Raw genomic sequence first — 18,142 nt, forward strand, 5'->3', positions numbered from 1 at the left:
GCCATCGTCTTGGCTAAGTTCACGTCAGGTCACTGCTCCTAACTTGATTTCTCAGAACTAAGGTGTGGTGAAGAGAGAGGGGAGGGTGGGCAGAAAATGCCACTAAGGTGGGAACGCAGGTCCACTGGAGACCCATTCGTGACGAGACTTGCTATTCTCAGCAGGCCTCTCAGAAGTAGCAGCTTGCAGCCCAGAAGCTGCTCTATGCAATTTTGGTCATGAAGAGAAATAATATTACCAACTCGGGACGTGACCGCAGGCGAGAGAAAATTAACCGGGCTGCCCACGTCCACATTAGACAGCAAAATATCAGATAGGCCCCCTGAGAAAGGGGCTTCGGTCCACTGGCACAAAGTTTAAACACGTGGCGTACACCGGCCTAACAAAAAGTAAATCACTCCCTTAACAACCAGATAAATTAAAAAAATAACAATTCCCAAAAAATTTTAAATTATAGAAAAATAAGAAAAAAGGTGACGAAATGCCTAATTTCCGGCACAAGATTTAGTTTCCAAATTTTCCATTTTGACAATTACAAAAATAATTAGTTAAACTACAATTCTTTGGGGCTATATCCAAAATTCTTCACTACAGAAAAATGGTTAAAATATCTTAAAAGTATCTTACTTCCATATATAAAACATAAAAGTACGCAACAAAAAATTTGAGAATAATGATAGGACGAGCAATGTACATATGCTTTGTCAGATAAAAAAATAGGTGATAATAACTTCCTTGCTCAAGATGGGTTTTTTCTCAGTGAAATAGTGCTAAAACATACACCAACCAGCAAGTTGTTTGTCCTAAAGTCATTTATCCTTAAGTAATTTGTCTTAATGTCATTTTTCCTAAAGTCAATTGTCCTAAAGTTGTTTTTTCTACAACTGAGTAAATATTTATTGACCATATACCGTCATTTGACCTAAAGTTGTTTGTCCTAAAAGCATTGGTCCTAAAGTCATTTATCCAAATGTCTTTTGTCCTATCGTTGTTTGTCCTAAAGTCATCCTAATTTTTTTGGATGAATGACTTTAGGAAAAATGCATTTAGGACAAATGATACACCCCCAGTTACTAAGGAAGGTACATGCAGAATAATCAGAATAATAGATACCCCAAAAAATATGTAAGATTTTTTTTTTTTGCTTTATTTTAGGTGTTGGCCAACAGCTTGCTGCCAAATAATGACCAGCCATGATGGACTGGGAATAAGAAAGGTATATGTTAAGAAACTGCACCGGTACACTAGCATTCGCTCTGAGTGGGAATGGAAAACCACTATGATGGTTTTACACTAGACACTCTACTCCTGTGATTGAAACTTGAAGAGCTTACCTCTAAGTGATGTCAATGTGAGCTTAGTGATGCATGTCAACACAAATAAACAAGAGAGACAACTCAGAAAAAAACACTGTTGAACTAAAAATTGTAATTTTGGTTCAAATGATATCAAGTGAACACAGACAACTATGATGCAATATTCTGAGAGTTTCAGTATACACAAATTTTGGAAAGTTATGAAACAAGTTAACATGAAGAAGACCATTCTTGCAATAAAAAAAAATTTGTAAAAGGATGCCAAAATTTAACTTACCTTTGGAACATGAGGATTAAATTCTACTGCTCTATGGATGGCTTCAATTGCTGTCATTTCTGCAGTGGTCAAACCCCTTTTGCTTGCAATGTCAGGAGAAAATCTAGAAAAACAAAAAGGTAGGAGTTAAAACTAAATTATATACAGTTACAATTAAATTTAAAACTGCTTTATACTGTTTAAGAGAAAATTATGATTTAAGTTATACTTGCTTTAGGCTAGTTGAGGGTGAAAATTTAGTATTCAACAAAAATACAAACATCTGCATGTGCACCATGCCACGCAAGTTTAACATGTTGATGTCTATAATGTGCATGCGTCCACAAGCCAATAGCCAACCGCATGTGGCGGCAAAAACATGTATATACTCGCTTTCATGAATGTTGTGGAACGTACACGCATATCAGTATGGCAAATAAATCTTTATGATAGCACAACTATAATGGAATACATATATTTTATAAATGATAATAGTCACAAACACAAATTAAGGGTTCGGGTGTAGACCATGATAACCAACATTTTTACCGAAATTGAGTTATTGTACTTACATAATGGTATATGATGCCCTGATAATTTTAGAGCAAAGAATTTCCTTAAATTCCAACAGGTGGCAGCACTATTCTCATTTCAATATATGGTAAGTGCGGTCTGATTCATGTAAACTATGCTATGTGACAATAATGGTGGCTAAGCGAGGTCTTGTTTTTGATGCATTGCAAAAAGAAAACGTATATTCTGGTGTTTGTAGCGAAGAAAGCAGTGATAGCGAAGTGTTATATGATTCAGATAGACACGGAATTTGTTCCACCAGTTCAAAAATTACTTTAACCTCTTGGAAGTTATTCAGAGATAAGTAAAAATTAAAAACATTCAAAGAAATCATTTCATGTTATGTGCAGCAGATACCATGTTTTACATGATTTTGTGTTTTTTGTACATTTTCATTCAGAAAAGTGTTAATTTTTTTTTTCATTTGTTGAGAATTTTGGACATCATTTACAAAAAAAGTTTTGTATTTCTAGTAATACTGTAAACTTTTTTCTGTTCATGCAGATACTTGTAAGAAATTATGTACATATTTAGTTTCTTATTAAAAGCATTTTTTCATAACTGCTCCAATAACGTAATTTTGTTCTGTTGTATTATCCCACAAATGAAGCAAAAAATATTTTGTGAGCATATAGGTTGACAAGAAAAGTAGAAAAAAATGTGTATGATACATGAAAACATTATTAATTAATACAAATATTATTTTCCAGGTATCTGGATCTTCTGTGATATATTCTAATGGCAGTGAAAAATTTGAGGAACCACATGGGAGGAAAAGAAAAATACATAGTAACAACCAGAGTATGATACAAAGAAGGAAAAACCACGAGGAAGAGTATGTTTTCAGAAGAGAAAAAGGAATGACTGTAAACAAGAAGAAACCAGGATCTGACTGTAAATGTAAGAAAAGATGTTTTGAAATTGTGGCAACTGAAATCAGGAATAAACTCTTCTCAGAGTTCTGGGCTTTGGGTCTTATGATCTTCAAACTGCTTATGTATTTGGCTGCATGAAAAAAGAACATTTAAAACGTAAAACAAAGATGACTGGAAGCCCTTCCCGGCAGTTACTCGGTACTGGGAATATCCGATGACAGACTAAACGTTTATAAGGTGGCATTTTTAAATAAACATGACCTGCAGAATAACAAGGGAAACATTGAAAAATTTAGCTGCTAGACTTAATAAACCCATAGTTTCCCCTCCCACCGATAAAAGAGACGAGTATGGCAATCACCCTAGAAAATATTCAACATCAGATATATCTCATGCAAAAAACTTTATTGAGAAGCTACCTAAGTACATGAGCCATTATTCTCGTAATGACAACCCAGGAAAATGAAATACAAAGTGGAATCTTGCTACTTACAATATTAGTAATATTACTAAGAAAAGAGAAAGCAGGACAAATTTCGCAGCATATTTACAGAACAATTTAATGATTTGTTTAAAAACCCAAAGACTGATACATGCAGCGAGTGTGATTCATTGAATATTGCTACAGAGAAAGATAAACATGAAAAAACACAGAAGCTTATCAGCAGCTAATTCAGAAAAAAAAAGCTTCATCACCGTAATGCAAAAGCTGGTCCAGATGTCATCAAAATAGCAGCTAAAGAAGCAGAACAAAAAGGAATAGATGCAATTACTTTGGATTTGCAACAAGCTCTTCCCACTCCAAAACTTTCAACACCCCTACTTTTTACAAAAAAATATGTTTTGTTACAATTTAAGTGTACATTCACTAGGGAAGGAACACAGATATTTTTATGTGTGGGATGTAAGTACAGATGGCAGAGGAGCAGACAAAATTGGTAGTTGCTTATTAAAGCATTTTGAAGTTAACAATGTAGGGACAATAAATTCATCACAATATCTGATAATTATGGCGGCCAAAATAAAAATTCAACCACAGTTAGCACACAACTGCTCCCTGATGATGGCGACTGCAATGTCGACCGAAATGTCGGTGAATTATTTGCCAAGGACACGGCTACAACCCAGAAACCAAGCTACTTCAATGTTACCTTCAGACAGAGATTTTGGAATTGTTGAAAAATATATTCGAGCCCATTGCCAGTATGTCTACACATTTTAGCATTGGGTTTCAATATTCTAAATCTGCCAAAAGAAACAACCTTTCATTGTTCAAGAATGAAACAAGTGGATTTTTTTCAATATTACATTGTTAAGAGACAAATTCAATCAAAATACAACTACAGCTACTGGTACAAAGTTGGGTATCAGAACAGCAGTTCGCCTGGAGTTGTCTGAAAAAGAGGATGGAAGTATCAATAAAATGTTTGTGACAATAATGGCAGTTTGGAACCCATATCAATGAGAAAGAAAGAGCGTCCAACTAGCTTCCTAGAGAGTTTCAGAGGATGTCTTCCAACGAAGTATGGTTCTGTCAGACCGATTGAAGATGCTAAACAGAAAGATGTACTGTCATGTCTTCCCTGGGTACCTCTAGCATATCAAGAATTTTTCAAGAACTTTAAAGTTATGCACAAAGTTTAATGCCTTATTTTGTGAATATAGTTCTCTAATTAATGCTTAGTGACCAAATAACACATACAAATTATTTTTTAATGCTAAAGTATTCCATAAAAACTATTTTCTTAAATATTGTTATGATTTACTGGGTTCCTAAAGGATAGCCCAATTAAAGATTTTATCACTACACAGTTTTATTGATGGCCACTACTTATGTCACTTACAATTAATCTTCTAAAATGGCAAATAATCAATTGCACTCAAAAAAAATGTTGTTTCCCCAGTCACTCGTTTTCACACACCACACACCTCGCTGGGCCGCACCTCTGACGCAACTCTCGCCGCAGCACCCCTCGCGGACCTCCGTCGCAGGACTCCATCGCCACCGTCGCACTTGCCTTCGCCAAAGCTCCGCTCGACGCCTCACTCAGGACTACGCTCGGGACTACGCCGCACCCGCGACACTATCGCCCGTAACTGAACTCTCTGCCCTGGAACCTTCGTTCAGGGACTTCGCCGCTGTATCGCCCGGAAACTCCGCCACGGGAAAACTCCCGACTCCACTCACTCACTCACTCACTCACTCACTCCCTTCCCTGGAACCTTCGTCCAAGGACTTCATCACTCTGCCGCACCCGCGGCACTATCGCCCCGGAAACTCCGCCGCGGGAAAGCTCCCGCCTGAACTCTCTCTGACTGACTCCACTGACTCCCCTCCAAAGCCGCCGTCCTCTTTTTATATATCAGACGCCATTTCCAAAACTCACGAGCGCGGCCGGGGCCAGTCGCGTCATTCCCCGCCGACCCGACGGCAGAAATCTCTCAAAACACGTGTCGGCAGCTCGCGTAACTCCGCAGCTGTGACGTGTCAGGTGTCTTAGCTATCAGCGCCGCGCGGGGAGCGGAGAGAACGAGGGGGGAAGCAGCGACCCAGGTCCGTGCAGCACGTCTCATGTTTCAGTGGCCACCTGTCAGCCAGCTAGCTCTGCACCTGCGCGTGACGCGGCCTTGCTCACGTTCGTAACAATATGTATAAATTTTAAAAAGTTATAAAAACTGAATTATTTGTTACTATTGTCTGAATTTATATTAGCAATACAGGAATTTATTAATTTTATGGAAAAAAAAAAGTGTTAACTATATCAGTGTTAACTATGGTAACTGCAGAAATTTATTGAACCAAACTTCAAAAAATATTTCATTCAAACATGTAAAAAAATATATTACCTTTCATGCTTATAGATTTTGTATCTCTGTAGTTACAAGAAAGTAAAAAAAAATAAAACAATTCTCACTTTACAATTTATAAATGCTCACAAGATTTTTGTAAAAACAAATCAAATGTATCTTATAAGAAGTAAAATGTTACTTACTATATTTTACACCAAAGTCCTTCAAATAATCACAACTTAAGAAATACATTGTAATCCCGGGATTACATTAGGAATAAATCAATATTACTCAATATCTCACATTGTGACAGATGGCTCAGTCTGAAGTCTGAAGTAGCAAAAAAATTTGGTTGCGCAAGAACAAAGTCGACGGCTATCGTGAAAGAAATGGCAACAGATGCAACTGATAAAATTGTTTTAATTTACAAACTGTGGCATTTTCAGCAGCGACCGACGGCAGCAACGACTCTGAATCCAAATTACAGTAAGTCCTCGGTTTACGTCGGGGTTACGTTCCTGAAAACCGCAGACGTAAATAGAAACGACGCAAAATGAGCCATGTTTCATGCCACCGGCCGGCCACGGCCCAAGGTCGGCCGGAAGGGGTAGGAGAAAATGCTGTGTCGTTGCGGGAAGTAGATAACACTTCTACGTGCGAGATACGTGGGTGGCCGAGCGGGCGGGCTGGTAGTATTGCATCACCGCGCGGAGAGCAGCGGATAGCAGGAAGCGTCCCTCATGATGTATGATAAGATAAGGCGGTGAACGTGTAGCTTACGCTACATAGCATAAATTAACTACCGAAGGAAACAAAGAATTATAAACGAATTATATACGGTGTTTTGGTTAAAATAAAGATTTACGGTCATTGTAAACGACGTTATTGTGAATCGGCGACAACTTAAATTGAAACATGAGTACTCAAACATTAGCGACGTTAATCCGAAACGACGTAAATCGGTACGACGTAAATAGAGGACTTACTGTATATCCACTAGTAGTAACATTTTGTGGTGCAAGTTTTAAAATAATAGTGTCAAGGTTGCTTTCATTACCAGTACTCAAAAGAGATTCTACTGGAAGAAATATTGGGGGGTTAGTTATTTCAGAATTGCGACGTTTGAATATTCCATTGGAAAATCTAATTGCGTTTTCTGCTGATAATGCCCCTGCAATGTTGGGACACAAAAACGATGTTGCAGCAGTTTTAAAAGAGAGTCGGGCAGAACTTCTTGTTGTAGGTTGTCCATGCCACCTTATCAATCTCGCCGCAGAGAAAGCAGCAGCTACTCTCCCGTGTCAAATTGAAGATGTTCTGGTTGATACATATTATTTTCTGGAAAAAAGTGTGAAAAGATAAGAAAATTTGCAGAAGTTCCAAGTATTGCACGGCAAAGAAGCAAGAAAGATATTGAAACATATATGTACAAGATGGTTGTCACTTGGCAAAAGCTTAGTTCGCTTACTTGAGCAATGGGAGCCACTGTTGAGTTTTTTTAATGATGAAGTATCTGTCCAGAAACAGCAGTCATCACTGATGATTTACAAAATTCCAAGTTGTGATTCAGGAAAGAGTACTTCTATATTGACACAAATTGTTCCAGTGAAATCTAAGTGTGCAACTTCTAGTGATTCATCTGAGAGTGGAAAATCTGTATCAGGTACTCAACTGTTTTTAAAAAAATGTGAAGTAAAGCAAGCAAGCTTTAGTAGCTCACAAGCTGCTCTAAAGAAGCAGAAATTGGATGGGACTGTACAAAAAGAGTGTACTAACTTCAATAATAGTGTTTCATAAGCAAAATCAACATTAAAAGACAAATGCAGCTCTCTTTCACGCGAGGAAAACTTTGATGTGATACTAAGCAAAAATGTTTCCATAATGGTAAATAATGAGCATGATTGTTGGTCTGCAATGTTAATGTAAGTTAAAACGATTACATAATTTCGATTACTAGAAAAAAAAAGTGATATCATGAAAGTTTATTAATTTTTCAATTGCTGTGAGCAGTTTATGCGTGTTATATTATTGTTTATGTATTTTACTAATTGAGGGTTTCAAAAGTTGGTAAGTCTGCACTCATTTTACTGCAACTCTAGCCCTCATATTATCTGGCAGGCATGAGGGCATACAGCTACACACAAAAAACACCAGCTCTATCTCATTTGATATATGTTGACCATTTCAAAGGTATTAACCATGTAGAGATGTTATCAAAGTTACAGTAATTACTTTCAGCTAAAGATTGTACAAGAGAACACTGGAAGACTAGTTTAAAGATTGGGGATTAACATCTTGGTGAACATTAAGGCCACTGGCTCAACATAAATCTTAAACGTTTCACACTTGCTAAAAACTCTCTTCACCCAACACACTTCATTGACATTGTCCCTGGCATACAACAGATAAGGAATTTAGAATCACTTGGTAATGAGTGCCAGGATGACTACACAGTTTGAATATACAGAGAGAATAAGCACAAAGTCCCATTGATAAAATGGGATGGGAAAGTTTCAAATAAAAAATGATGTCCATAAAGTAGCAGAAGATAAGTTTTAAGGACACTTAGAATTTAAAAGAGTAAACAAACAACTGTGAGCATGTTAAGTAGTAACAGCCAGAACAGATCTGACAAATTTTATGAAATTAATGATAACAAGATGAAGAATCACTGTAGCAATTAGATTGACTAGTCAGGAAAATACATGATTACTATTCTTTCACAATTTGATGATGTATTATAAAGCCATGACTTCAAAACATGCTTGTTACAAACTATGTAAGTGAAAGTAAGTCACTTACTTGTCAGCCACGAGTCGAGCTTTGAGCAAGGCTGCTGTGTAACAAATTGTTGCTGACTTAGGCAAACTGATGTCATCGTATTTTGCCAATACTGCTTGTACATCAGCATATGCTTGCATTTCTAGTAGAGATTCAATAAGATTTTCATGAATGTTGAGGACACTCATAATAGGTGGCACCTCTTTCGTGAGCTGAAACAAATATAATTTTTTTTATCAATATAGGAGTCAGGGAAATGAGAAAAACTATCAACTTAATGAAACTTGGAATCACATCATACGCTGTGATTTGCTGATTTCACCATCTTCCTAGCCCATCCCCTTCCCCACCCAGTCTCAAGGACGTCACTTATTTACTGTCGACTTTCCCCTTCCTCATTCTGATTGATGGCTACACCTCTCCTGGAGAGCTTTGCTATGGTTGGCTGGAGTAACCTCTAGCCACTGAGCTGAGCAGTCGTAGGCATCAGGGTAGTGAATGCAGGATCATAGAAGCACCTATAAAAATGTTTTAGGTCTTCTTATAGAAACTAAATTAATTATACTTCCATCATCATATAAATAATTTTATATCTACATCAGCAAAACTGTTTTCTCAAGTTCAGTGTATTACCTAAGTTGTATCACAACCTGATGCCATTCTAACTCTGTACTCTGTAATATTCTCTAGTACATTAAAGATTAAATTATGGATCTGTTTATATTAAATTCTCAAACAAAGTCTGACATCAAAAAATTTTAAAATATTCAAACTAAAAATTATATTGCTTTTAAAAATCCTGAAACTTTCACTAACTTTAGAGTTACGGAGGAGATTATTAAATGCATTATATATTTCCAAATGTTAGGTAGCGAAAGTTTATTGTGTGGAAATTTCTACCTCAAAAAAAAAAAATTAAAATCCCATATTTGTCTGTCAGAAATTCACATTTACTCTTTTCAGCAAATTAAATGGCAAAGATTATAGGCTAACAAACCATTTAAACCAAATTAAATGGCAAAGCTTATAGGCTAACAAACCATTTAACAACTTCATAACTTAACTCTTTTTAATTTTGACAGTAAAAATCTCATGGTCAAGGATGACATAAAATTTAATTAATAAGTTTATACAACTGTTGCATAATATTTACAAACTAAATTATTTATAATTACTTAAACCATGTTTTTCTCCCTATTGGTAGGCTATATATATGTGTGTGTGCATTTATGTATGCCCTTTATTTGTAGGTGTTCTTTATTATAATTAGAATGTTTTGTAAGCTTTCCTGTAATGTGACAATAGTTTGTGTTTATGAATTTCAGCCAGTTTATGTCACCTGACTGTTTAGCTGGCATTCAAAATCCACAAAATCACCAAATAAATAAATTTGTGTTCTATGCATTAGGGGGTGATAGAACACAACTAGTCAAGCATAATTATTAATATGTCATCGATTAGGGGCCCGATGTGACCCATCACCCCAACTTTCATCCTGCTGATGCAGTGTTTCCAACATCCCATCATTCAGACAAATGGGTGTACTAGACTGCACCTAAACCAAAGCCATGCCATTGCACTTTTCATTCATACTGCTTCACTAATGTTTTTGAATTATAATTATAATCATGTACAAGGGTATTGTAAAATAAATTAAAATTTATCTGATGGTTGTGTTTCTTTTCGCTCAACCCCCAGAGTAAAACTTTAGAGACTGAGGGATGTGGGACGACTTAAAGATTATCCCACGTTTAGTTACTTTTTCTACAATCAGGAAGTAGCATGCTAGATGCTCAGAGTGGGTCAGGTTTTGTGAATGGATATAATCGGGGGGAACCAAATCTTGCACCCATACAGGAAAAGTCACACCCTGTTATTATGAGTCTCTGCTGGGTCCACGTGCTCTCCCCATGGTGGCACCTTAGGCAAAAAAAAAACACTCTCAATAGTAATCTCTCTCCTGAGACAATAAAAATATGCTCGCAATTACATCAGTGAAGCACTAGAGGGTGGTACATGCTATGCTATTCTATGAAGTAATGAGAAACAAGACAGAAAGAGCCGAAATAAACCGATATTGATGAATTTAAGAAAAATGCCCAACTTCCAACTACACAAAAAACACATCACAACCATTGCTCAAAATTGCAGTCGCCAACAGTGACGCAGGCTTCATATGCATCTTGTTGGAAAATGTTCTCAGTACAGTCTTTGTGCTTCCCTTGCATTGCCGTCCACAAGCCAGTACATGTAATACAGGATGGGCTTCTCTTAATTTGTGCATGCATCCATCTAGTTTGAGATCCACACCACAAATGACAATGGTTGCTGTAAACAGCTAGCTGGAAAGCTCCCTCAAAAGTGCTTTAATAGTTGAGTTCCGAGCATAAATTGTGTGGTGACTTGTGATTGTCTAGTTGTGTTCTATCGCCCCTAATGTGTGAACAACAAATTATGAGACATCTTGCTTGTATATTATGTATATTATTGTTATGAACGCGAGGACCGCGACAAGCGTCAGGATCGGACCTGGCTGGCAGCCCTGCACGACCACTGGCGTCACGCGCCATGTCACGTGCAATTCAATGATTAAAGGCATGCCACATGTGCCTGGCCAGATTACAAGGGTCGTCGCTACATCCCTCCCCCTCCACTCTCTGTGCATCGTCATCCCTCGGTACTGTTATCTATCCCTAAGGTGCCTTGGGAATTCCACGGGCCGCCGCACGTTGTAGCGAGAATGGACGCTGCCCTTCTAGACTGTTCAGCATCAGGTAAGCCCAGGATGAAGCGACTCTTCACTTACGCTCTCATTGGTTCGAGAAGGGCGCCCAAGTACTTAAGCAGCAACACCGGCCTTCGCGGGAGTTCCGAGCGAGTTCCGAGAGTTCAGAGAGTTCCGGGAGTGAAGGGAAGTGCGACATTGGCGAAGAAGGTGAGAGACCCCCCCCCCCTCCCCCTGAGAGTGGCATGACGCGGAGTCCTACTGGATCGTGAGAGTGTGGCGGCTGAGTGGCGCGAGACTGTGTGTGGGTAGGCATGAGGTAAGAGGCAAACCACTGTTGAGCCTAGCTCCAGTGAGGAGTGTGAACTGCGAAACTTGACAGACATTCAGTGACTTGAGAATAAACATTTTTTAAGTGCCAGTGACTTGTTATTGGACATTTTTGGGTACAATTATTTATTATTAATGTTAATATTAGTAATATATAAAACTGTAATAAAACTCAATTGGGCTATCCCTTACAAACTGAGTTCTCACATTGTAAATCGTAAAATTATACATACATTATGTATATTATGCATACAGTAATACCCTGAACTTAGGCGACTTGTGGGACTGAGCGATAACTATGTAAGTCTACTTCGCGTAAGTCAGGGTCTCATTTTTCATTTGAATAATACATATATACATACATAAAAAACATAGTTGGGACCGGAAACATAAGAAAACAATAATTTAGAAAAAAAAATGTGTAATAAAATCTTAGATAATACAATATATTCTATTATTATAAATAACAAAATCTAACAAAGTCGTCAGACAGATGGAAGATTTTTTTATTCTAAAGCAAAATTTTCTTGGAGCGCGCTAACAATGGTGTGGGCAGAGTGGAGAATAAAGAGTCACGAGATGTTAAAACAAAAGATGAACAAACCGACGAGAATATTTAAAAATATGCATAGTTCCGGATTCACCTAAGATGGGGTAGCACACTGTATTATGTATATTATTGTTATTATGTATGTTATATCAGAATAATGCTAAACATCACTGACTTCAAGGACTGCATCGGGAGTCACTACTTGACCAGAGATATTAAAGAATACACAATGCAACATCTGGGTATCCTCTGCAGAGGGACAGGTATACAGTTTACTTCCTGTCTGACATGAGTCGTGATGCATAGTCTTCCCCTATTTTTTTTTAAGTGGCCTTGTACAGTCTCGATAGCAAAATGGCAGCCATGGGTTAGTAACAGGTATGTACTGTATGTCATGATTGATCAAAATGTTTGACTTATAAATGTGATAGAGGTTATTACAATGATCTCACCGAAATTTCACTATCTAACTTCCTGACTTTTCCTGCCAAAAACCGACAATATTTCCTGGTATTTAAGGCTGTAGAATGGAACATAAATAATAATGATGAATTTAAAAACTAGTAAAAAAATTAATTGAAGTTTAACACCTGGGTGACATCAAGGTCATTAGAAATGATGAGGAGTGAAGTGATGTGGATGAAACCGTGATGAAAATTGGTGGCATTGGTGGGAGAAACAGGGAGCACCCCGAGAAAACCTACTGGATCACTGCAATGTCCACCATGTTTTCCATTTGCAAAAAATTCAAGGTTGACTGTTACTATGTTCATATTTTATAATTACAGTCAAACCTCTCTGAAACGACCCCTCACGGTTCCCAGGAATAGGGTCTTAATAGGAGGAGGGGGGGGGGTCGTAATAGATGTTTTCCGAAATTTTCAGTTGATTTAACCCCCCCTCCCCCCCCTAACCAAACCGCTACTCGCTAACCAGCCGTACAGTGGCAGGATGCTGTCACTCACAATGCTAGACGGCTTTGCTTTAAACCCACTTCAACCTTCATGACAAGTCCGCCGCTCTACAAGCCACCTCTAAAGAAAATATGTTAAAAGACAGTTTATTTTTACTGGTTAGTATACATGTACGTGTTCTGCTTGCCGTAGTTAAATATACTAGAACCCCGATGTCATGAACCCCAGATTTAACGAAGCAGTGATTATACGAATACATTCTCGGGAACCCTCAAAAAATTGGACATTTTGACCAAAATGTGAAAATCTGAAAAAAAATTAAAAACAAAATGAAATGAAAGATCATTAAAATCTGTTAATTTTAACACACAGCGTATTTTTGTGTCGGCTTTAATACTTCCAATAATGTTCATGTAAGAATAACAAAAAAAAAATGGGACATTTCCTTTAAAAATATGGCAGCTGTAGGTTCTGCAACGCGAGGCTGGCTGGCGGCAGCGGCTTCATGACGCATAAGCTCACCCCTCCCTCCCCTAGTTTACATTCTTCAAGGATAACCAGATAAATTCGGGGGAGACAGACAACAGCGAGTGTGTTTCCTGCGTGGGGAATAAGTGGCGTAGCCTTTTTTTTTTATGACGGGTGAAGCGACCCTTTTCTGTCAACCCACAGGAAAAGATAACTGCTTGAGCTGTCAAAATAAACATCGCTGCGGCAGTCAAAACAAGTCGAGGTGGGCGTGCATCCAGTCGGTCGCTATGTATATCTACTCGAAAAACATAACATCTCAATTCATAACAAGATTCCTTATAACTATAACCTACACGTATTGCCGGATGTTTTCAGCCTGATCCATGCAAGTTCTTTAGCCACGTTTTGAATGAAAACAACTGGCGTGCCAGTGTTGTGCCCTGTTTTGCAGACACATAAAGCTTTTATCAATTTGCTGACAGTTTTAATATATTTTTACTCTCCTCATTAAAATGAAGCAGATAACATGATTGTTAACAAGTACAAGCAGCATCCAAGATTGGCCGCAGCGCACGGTACGGGGAGAGGGTGAGCAAGGGCGAGCGAGCGGCCGACTACCATGTTCACACGCTGCGGCCGGAGGGTTTTTCCTGCATTGAAGGGACGTGGAATGGTGGTTGTCAAGCTCTAACAGCGGTCGACAGGAAGTGGTATCTATTTTTAGATCTGCGCTGCTACGGCGGTACAGCACTCGGCAAGAGAAACCCAGTAACATGCTACTCACCACAAGAAACTTATTTTCTGTCCGAATTTATTCCGATTTTCGGCAATTTTTTTAAGGTTCCTCGAAATCGGGTTGTAATAGAGAGGTGGTCGCAATAAATGGGGTCGCAACAAAAAGGTTTTACTGTAATAACAGGAAGTAAAGTGAAATATGCCATCTGTACAGTTTACCTGATAGCAGTATTATGAAAGATGAAACCAATATCTTTAACGCAAAATCTTGCACAAAAAATGATGAAATAGAAAAAGAGGAAAATATTACAAACTTATAAAGTTAAAACCTAACAAGATAATGTTACTCAATCTGATTGAAACTAAGGATTATAGTGTCCTGTCCTTTACTAATTATTCTTTAAATAAACTGGCGTGCTGGATTCTTAATGTCTACTTTATCAGTACAGCTTTATTAACACAGAAACCTGAGTGCACTGAAGCTTGATCTTTGTACATTATGTATTTTTTGGTAGATTTTTTCATATTTAATGTGTTTTAATGGTTTCTGTAAAAGAAGTGTTAGCTATATACATTTTAAATTAAGAATGCCTATATTTTTAAAAATTTATTTATGGTTTACTCATGTAAGCATATATATATATATATATTAAAAATCAATAAAAAGCACAGTGTTTATGATAATTTTCTATGATTGGTAACACAGCACTTTTGGTAAAATGCAGCACTAAAAAGATTTTAGTACTGAGCCTACATGAAACTGAAAGAGGGTAAGTACACAATTGGTCCTTAATAGATATGATCGTTGAGACAACGCTTATGTGAAGTGGGTCATGGGTTTGTAATCACTTCTTGGCATAACTCAACTTATGAGCACTGAGTCAGTATCAGACATGGTTCGCAACCCACAATGAACACAGATAAACCACCTTTTTGTATTTAACTGTGCAAACTAAAACATCATTTCATTCAAAACCTTTGTAATAAGTATATATTTAAGTTGCTTTAAGTGTTGTGTGGCTAGCCGGAGTCTCAGTGGTGATGTGTGTAGACAAAAACATGTTGCCCACATACACCTGCCTTCTTTACTAACAGTGACATTACCACTAAAACTCACCTCTTTTTAATTGGCCTAAAGGTTTTAAGTATACAGCTGCATAATAAATATTGTGTATAATCATTTTGGTCAATAACTGTTACCCTATTTTAGATATAGTTACTTTTTGGGTAAATTATTTGGGGGGGGGGGAGGGGGAAATTAAAATACCTAATAATTGGAGGTGACAGAACCCCCCCCCCCCCTCCCTCCTTTTCAATGGTAATGGCACAAGTGCTGTGGACATGACAGAAATTAAAAATAGAATGTTACACAATAAACTAATATTTGCCAGCCAAAAATATTACTTACATCTCGAAACATTTTTACTGCATCTTTCAGCTTTCCAAGTTTTCTACCACACATTGCTAATCGCCGCTTCACATAGATGAGAACGTTAATATCTCTCTCTGAAAACAAGAAAAAAATCATGCAGTTCAGCAATAAACTTTTATCAATTCAATCACTGATAACACAAAATGCTCAAAACAGCATATAAATAGTGACTCCTTAAGAGGCCGTGTCACAAATTTGCGCTCCTATCTATATCAATGTTATTTTAAAAGGCAGTTTTTCTCAAAGTCTATAAGAGGTAGGGGCCAGAAATTTTGCCTACTGAAAGTATACAATACATTTAACATAACCGCTTTTTTCAAATTTAGTTATCATATCATATATTATTTCTGTGATGAAAAAAATATAATCAATATTTTGATTTGTCCAGATACAGTGGAATTTTGCTTATATTTATAATTATTTAGCAAAAACTGAAAAGGCCATTGAAATGTATTGTACATTACCTTCCGATCAGTGTCTTCATGATCATGATGGGTTTAAAAAACCTGGTTGTAATCAAGTCTTTAACTATTTCATGACAACATTTATACTTAATAATTTGGAGATAGGCCTTTTCTATCCTAAGCCCCTGAGCTTTCACTATCTGGTCTGGCGACCGACCTGACACTCTTCAACCACCCCAAGGGTCTCCGATTGCACATCCGATAAAAAAAAAGCTGTTCGTTCATTTGTTTTTGTGTCACAGACTTCACACATTTATGCCAAGGGAATATTCCGCTGATGTGACGCCATACGAATGTATTATTCGCGACCATACAACTTTTTTGTTTGTCATCGGGAAGAAATGTTCATTTTGAATTGAGCATTTTTAAATGTCAGCGTAGAATATGCTTATCTGCCCATTTTGTTTCTTTCCATAATAATGAGTAAAGTTAACATTGTCATAGACATTTTATTATATTCGTTTGCCGTCCAAGTAAAACTGTCACTATATCGCACGTAATTATATATTTTACTAATTTGTTAGTTGTCATTTTATTTAAGTTACAAATAACAGTAATCAAAAACTATTACTTAATAGTCCAGAAAAGAGATTGAGTTATTATTCATTTAATAGGGGTTTAAAATATGGTACTACATACATATTATATATATTATATATATTATATATATTATACATATTATATATATTATACATATATTATCTTGTTGTCTTCTTTGTAACTTTACTGGAAGAATGGCATTTGGTATGTATGTTAACTCACAATGAAAATACTTCAGAAGTACTCAACAGTGAACAACCTAGGCCCTATACTAATTTCATTATGTTCATGGAAATATAATTAAAATTACAAATAATGAACTGTATGTGTTTCACGTAGAGATATCGTACGAACTGTATGTGGTACAGACCAACACTTGCTAAGGCTCTGAAAATACTTAATTTCAGTTAATGTGTGGAGAATATTAAAAGTTAGAAATAATGATATATATAAAACAATGCAAAGTTATCAGCATAAAAATAGAAGTTATTTTTACGTAGCGCCTATTGGAATGAATATTTTGTGTTGAATTATGTGGCATGATTAATATTCTCTTATGGTATGTGTGTTTTGTTAAAATCTTATAAAACATAACTTACTGTTGAAGGATTTTCATTTTTTTTTTGTTATGATCTTATTTAAACAAGTTTTAATTATATTACACATGTCTATTTTAAAATCATTTTAATGTATACTTATAGAATTGTAATAGGCTTTATAAGGACTCTCAAAATGCATGTGAGTATCTATAATTATCTACATCACCATTATGGCCGTTTCACAAGATCAAATATTTATTGAATTCAATCAGTTGCATTCATTGTACATGATTTTCAATTTGTACATTGAATTCAATACAAATTGAAGATGTTATTCAACTAAGCTTATTAACTTATAAGTATTTTGTTTGTCCAGTACATAAAAGTAAAAGATTCTTTATTATTTAAATAATGAGCATCTATAAGCAATAACGTTTTCTAAATATTTACATAAACATAATGAAATATAATTTTTCAATACTTTATATCTACGATCACATCAACGGCAGTATTATGTAATCAATGAGGTAATTAAATATCTTTAAAAGATATTTTCTCCTCTGTAAAGTAAATTTGTGATACAGCCCTCTTAATGTTAGTCTAGTGAGTTATTTCGTCTTCTAATATGCTACAGCAATATATAAAACTAAGTTTTGTTAGTGTTTTAGTCTTTTGTAATGTTAAAGTGTAATGTAATCAATTCATTTTTTTTTGTAAATTCTTATTCATAAAGATACATATCATAATAAGATAAATAGTAATATTTGTAAATTTAGATTCTTTGAAACAACATCGATAAGAGGTTCTCCTACCTCTGTTAAACTGTATGATGGTGCATTGTAAAAAAATTA

The 18,142-nt window shown here is 36.4% G+C and overlaps 1 protein-coding gene across 5 annotated transcripts in view; it reads right to left on the reverse strand.

The window, feature by feature from the left end:
• Positions 1–18,142, reverse strand: part of LOC134529432 (protein ST7 homolog) — a 106,173-nt gene that overhangs the window by 40,692 nt on the left and 47,339 nt on the right. For all 5 annotated transcript variants that reach the window (XM_063363512.1, XM_063363513.1, XM_063363515.1 and 2 more), the window contains 3 exons: positions 15,725–15,822; positions 8,613–8,803; positions 1,594–1,696 (listed from right to left, as the gene is read on the reverse strand). In XM_063363512.1, coding sequence (XP_063219582.1) covers positions 1,594–1,696; positions 8,613–8,803; positions 15,725–15,822 — 392 coding nt within the window. The remainder of the gene's footprint in view (positions 1–1,593; positions 1,697–8,612; positions 8,804–15,724; positions 15,823–18,142) is intronic.

This window comes from Bacillus rossius, chromosome 2 (assembly GCF_032445375.1).
Source record: "Bacillus rossius redtenbacheri isolate Brsri chromosome 2, Brsri_v3, whole genome shotgun sequence".
NCBI lineage: Eukaryota > Metazoa > Arthropoda > Insecta > Phasmatodea > Bacillidae > Bacillus > Bacillus rossius.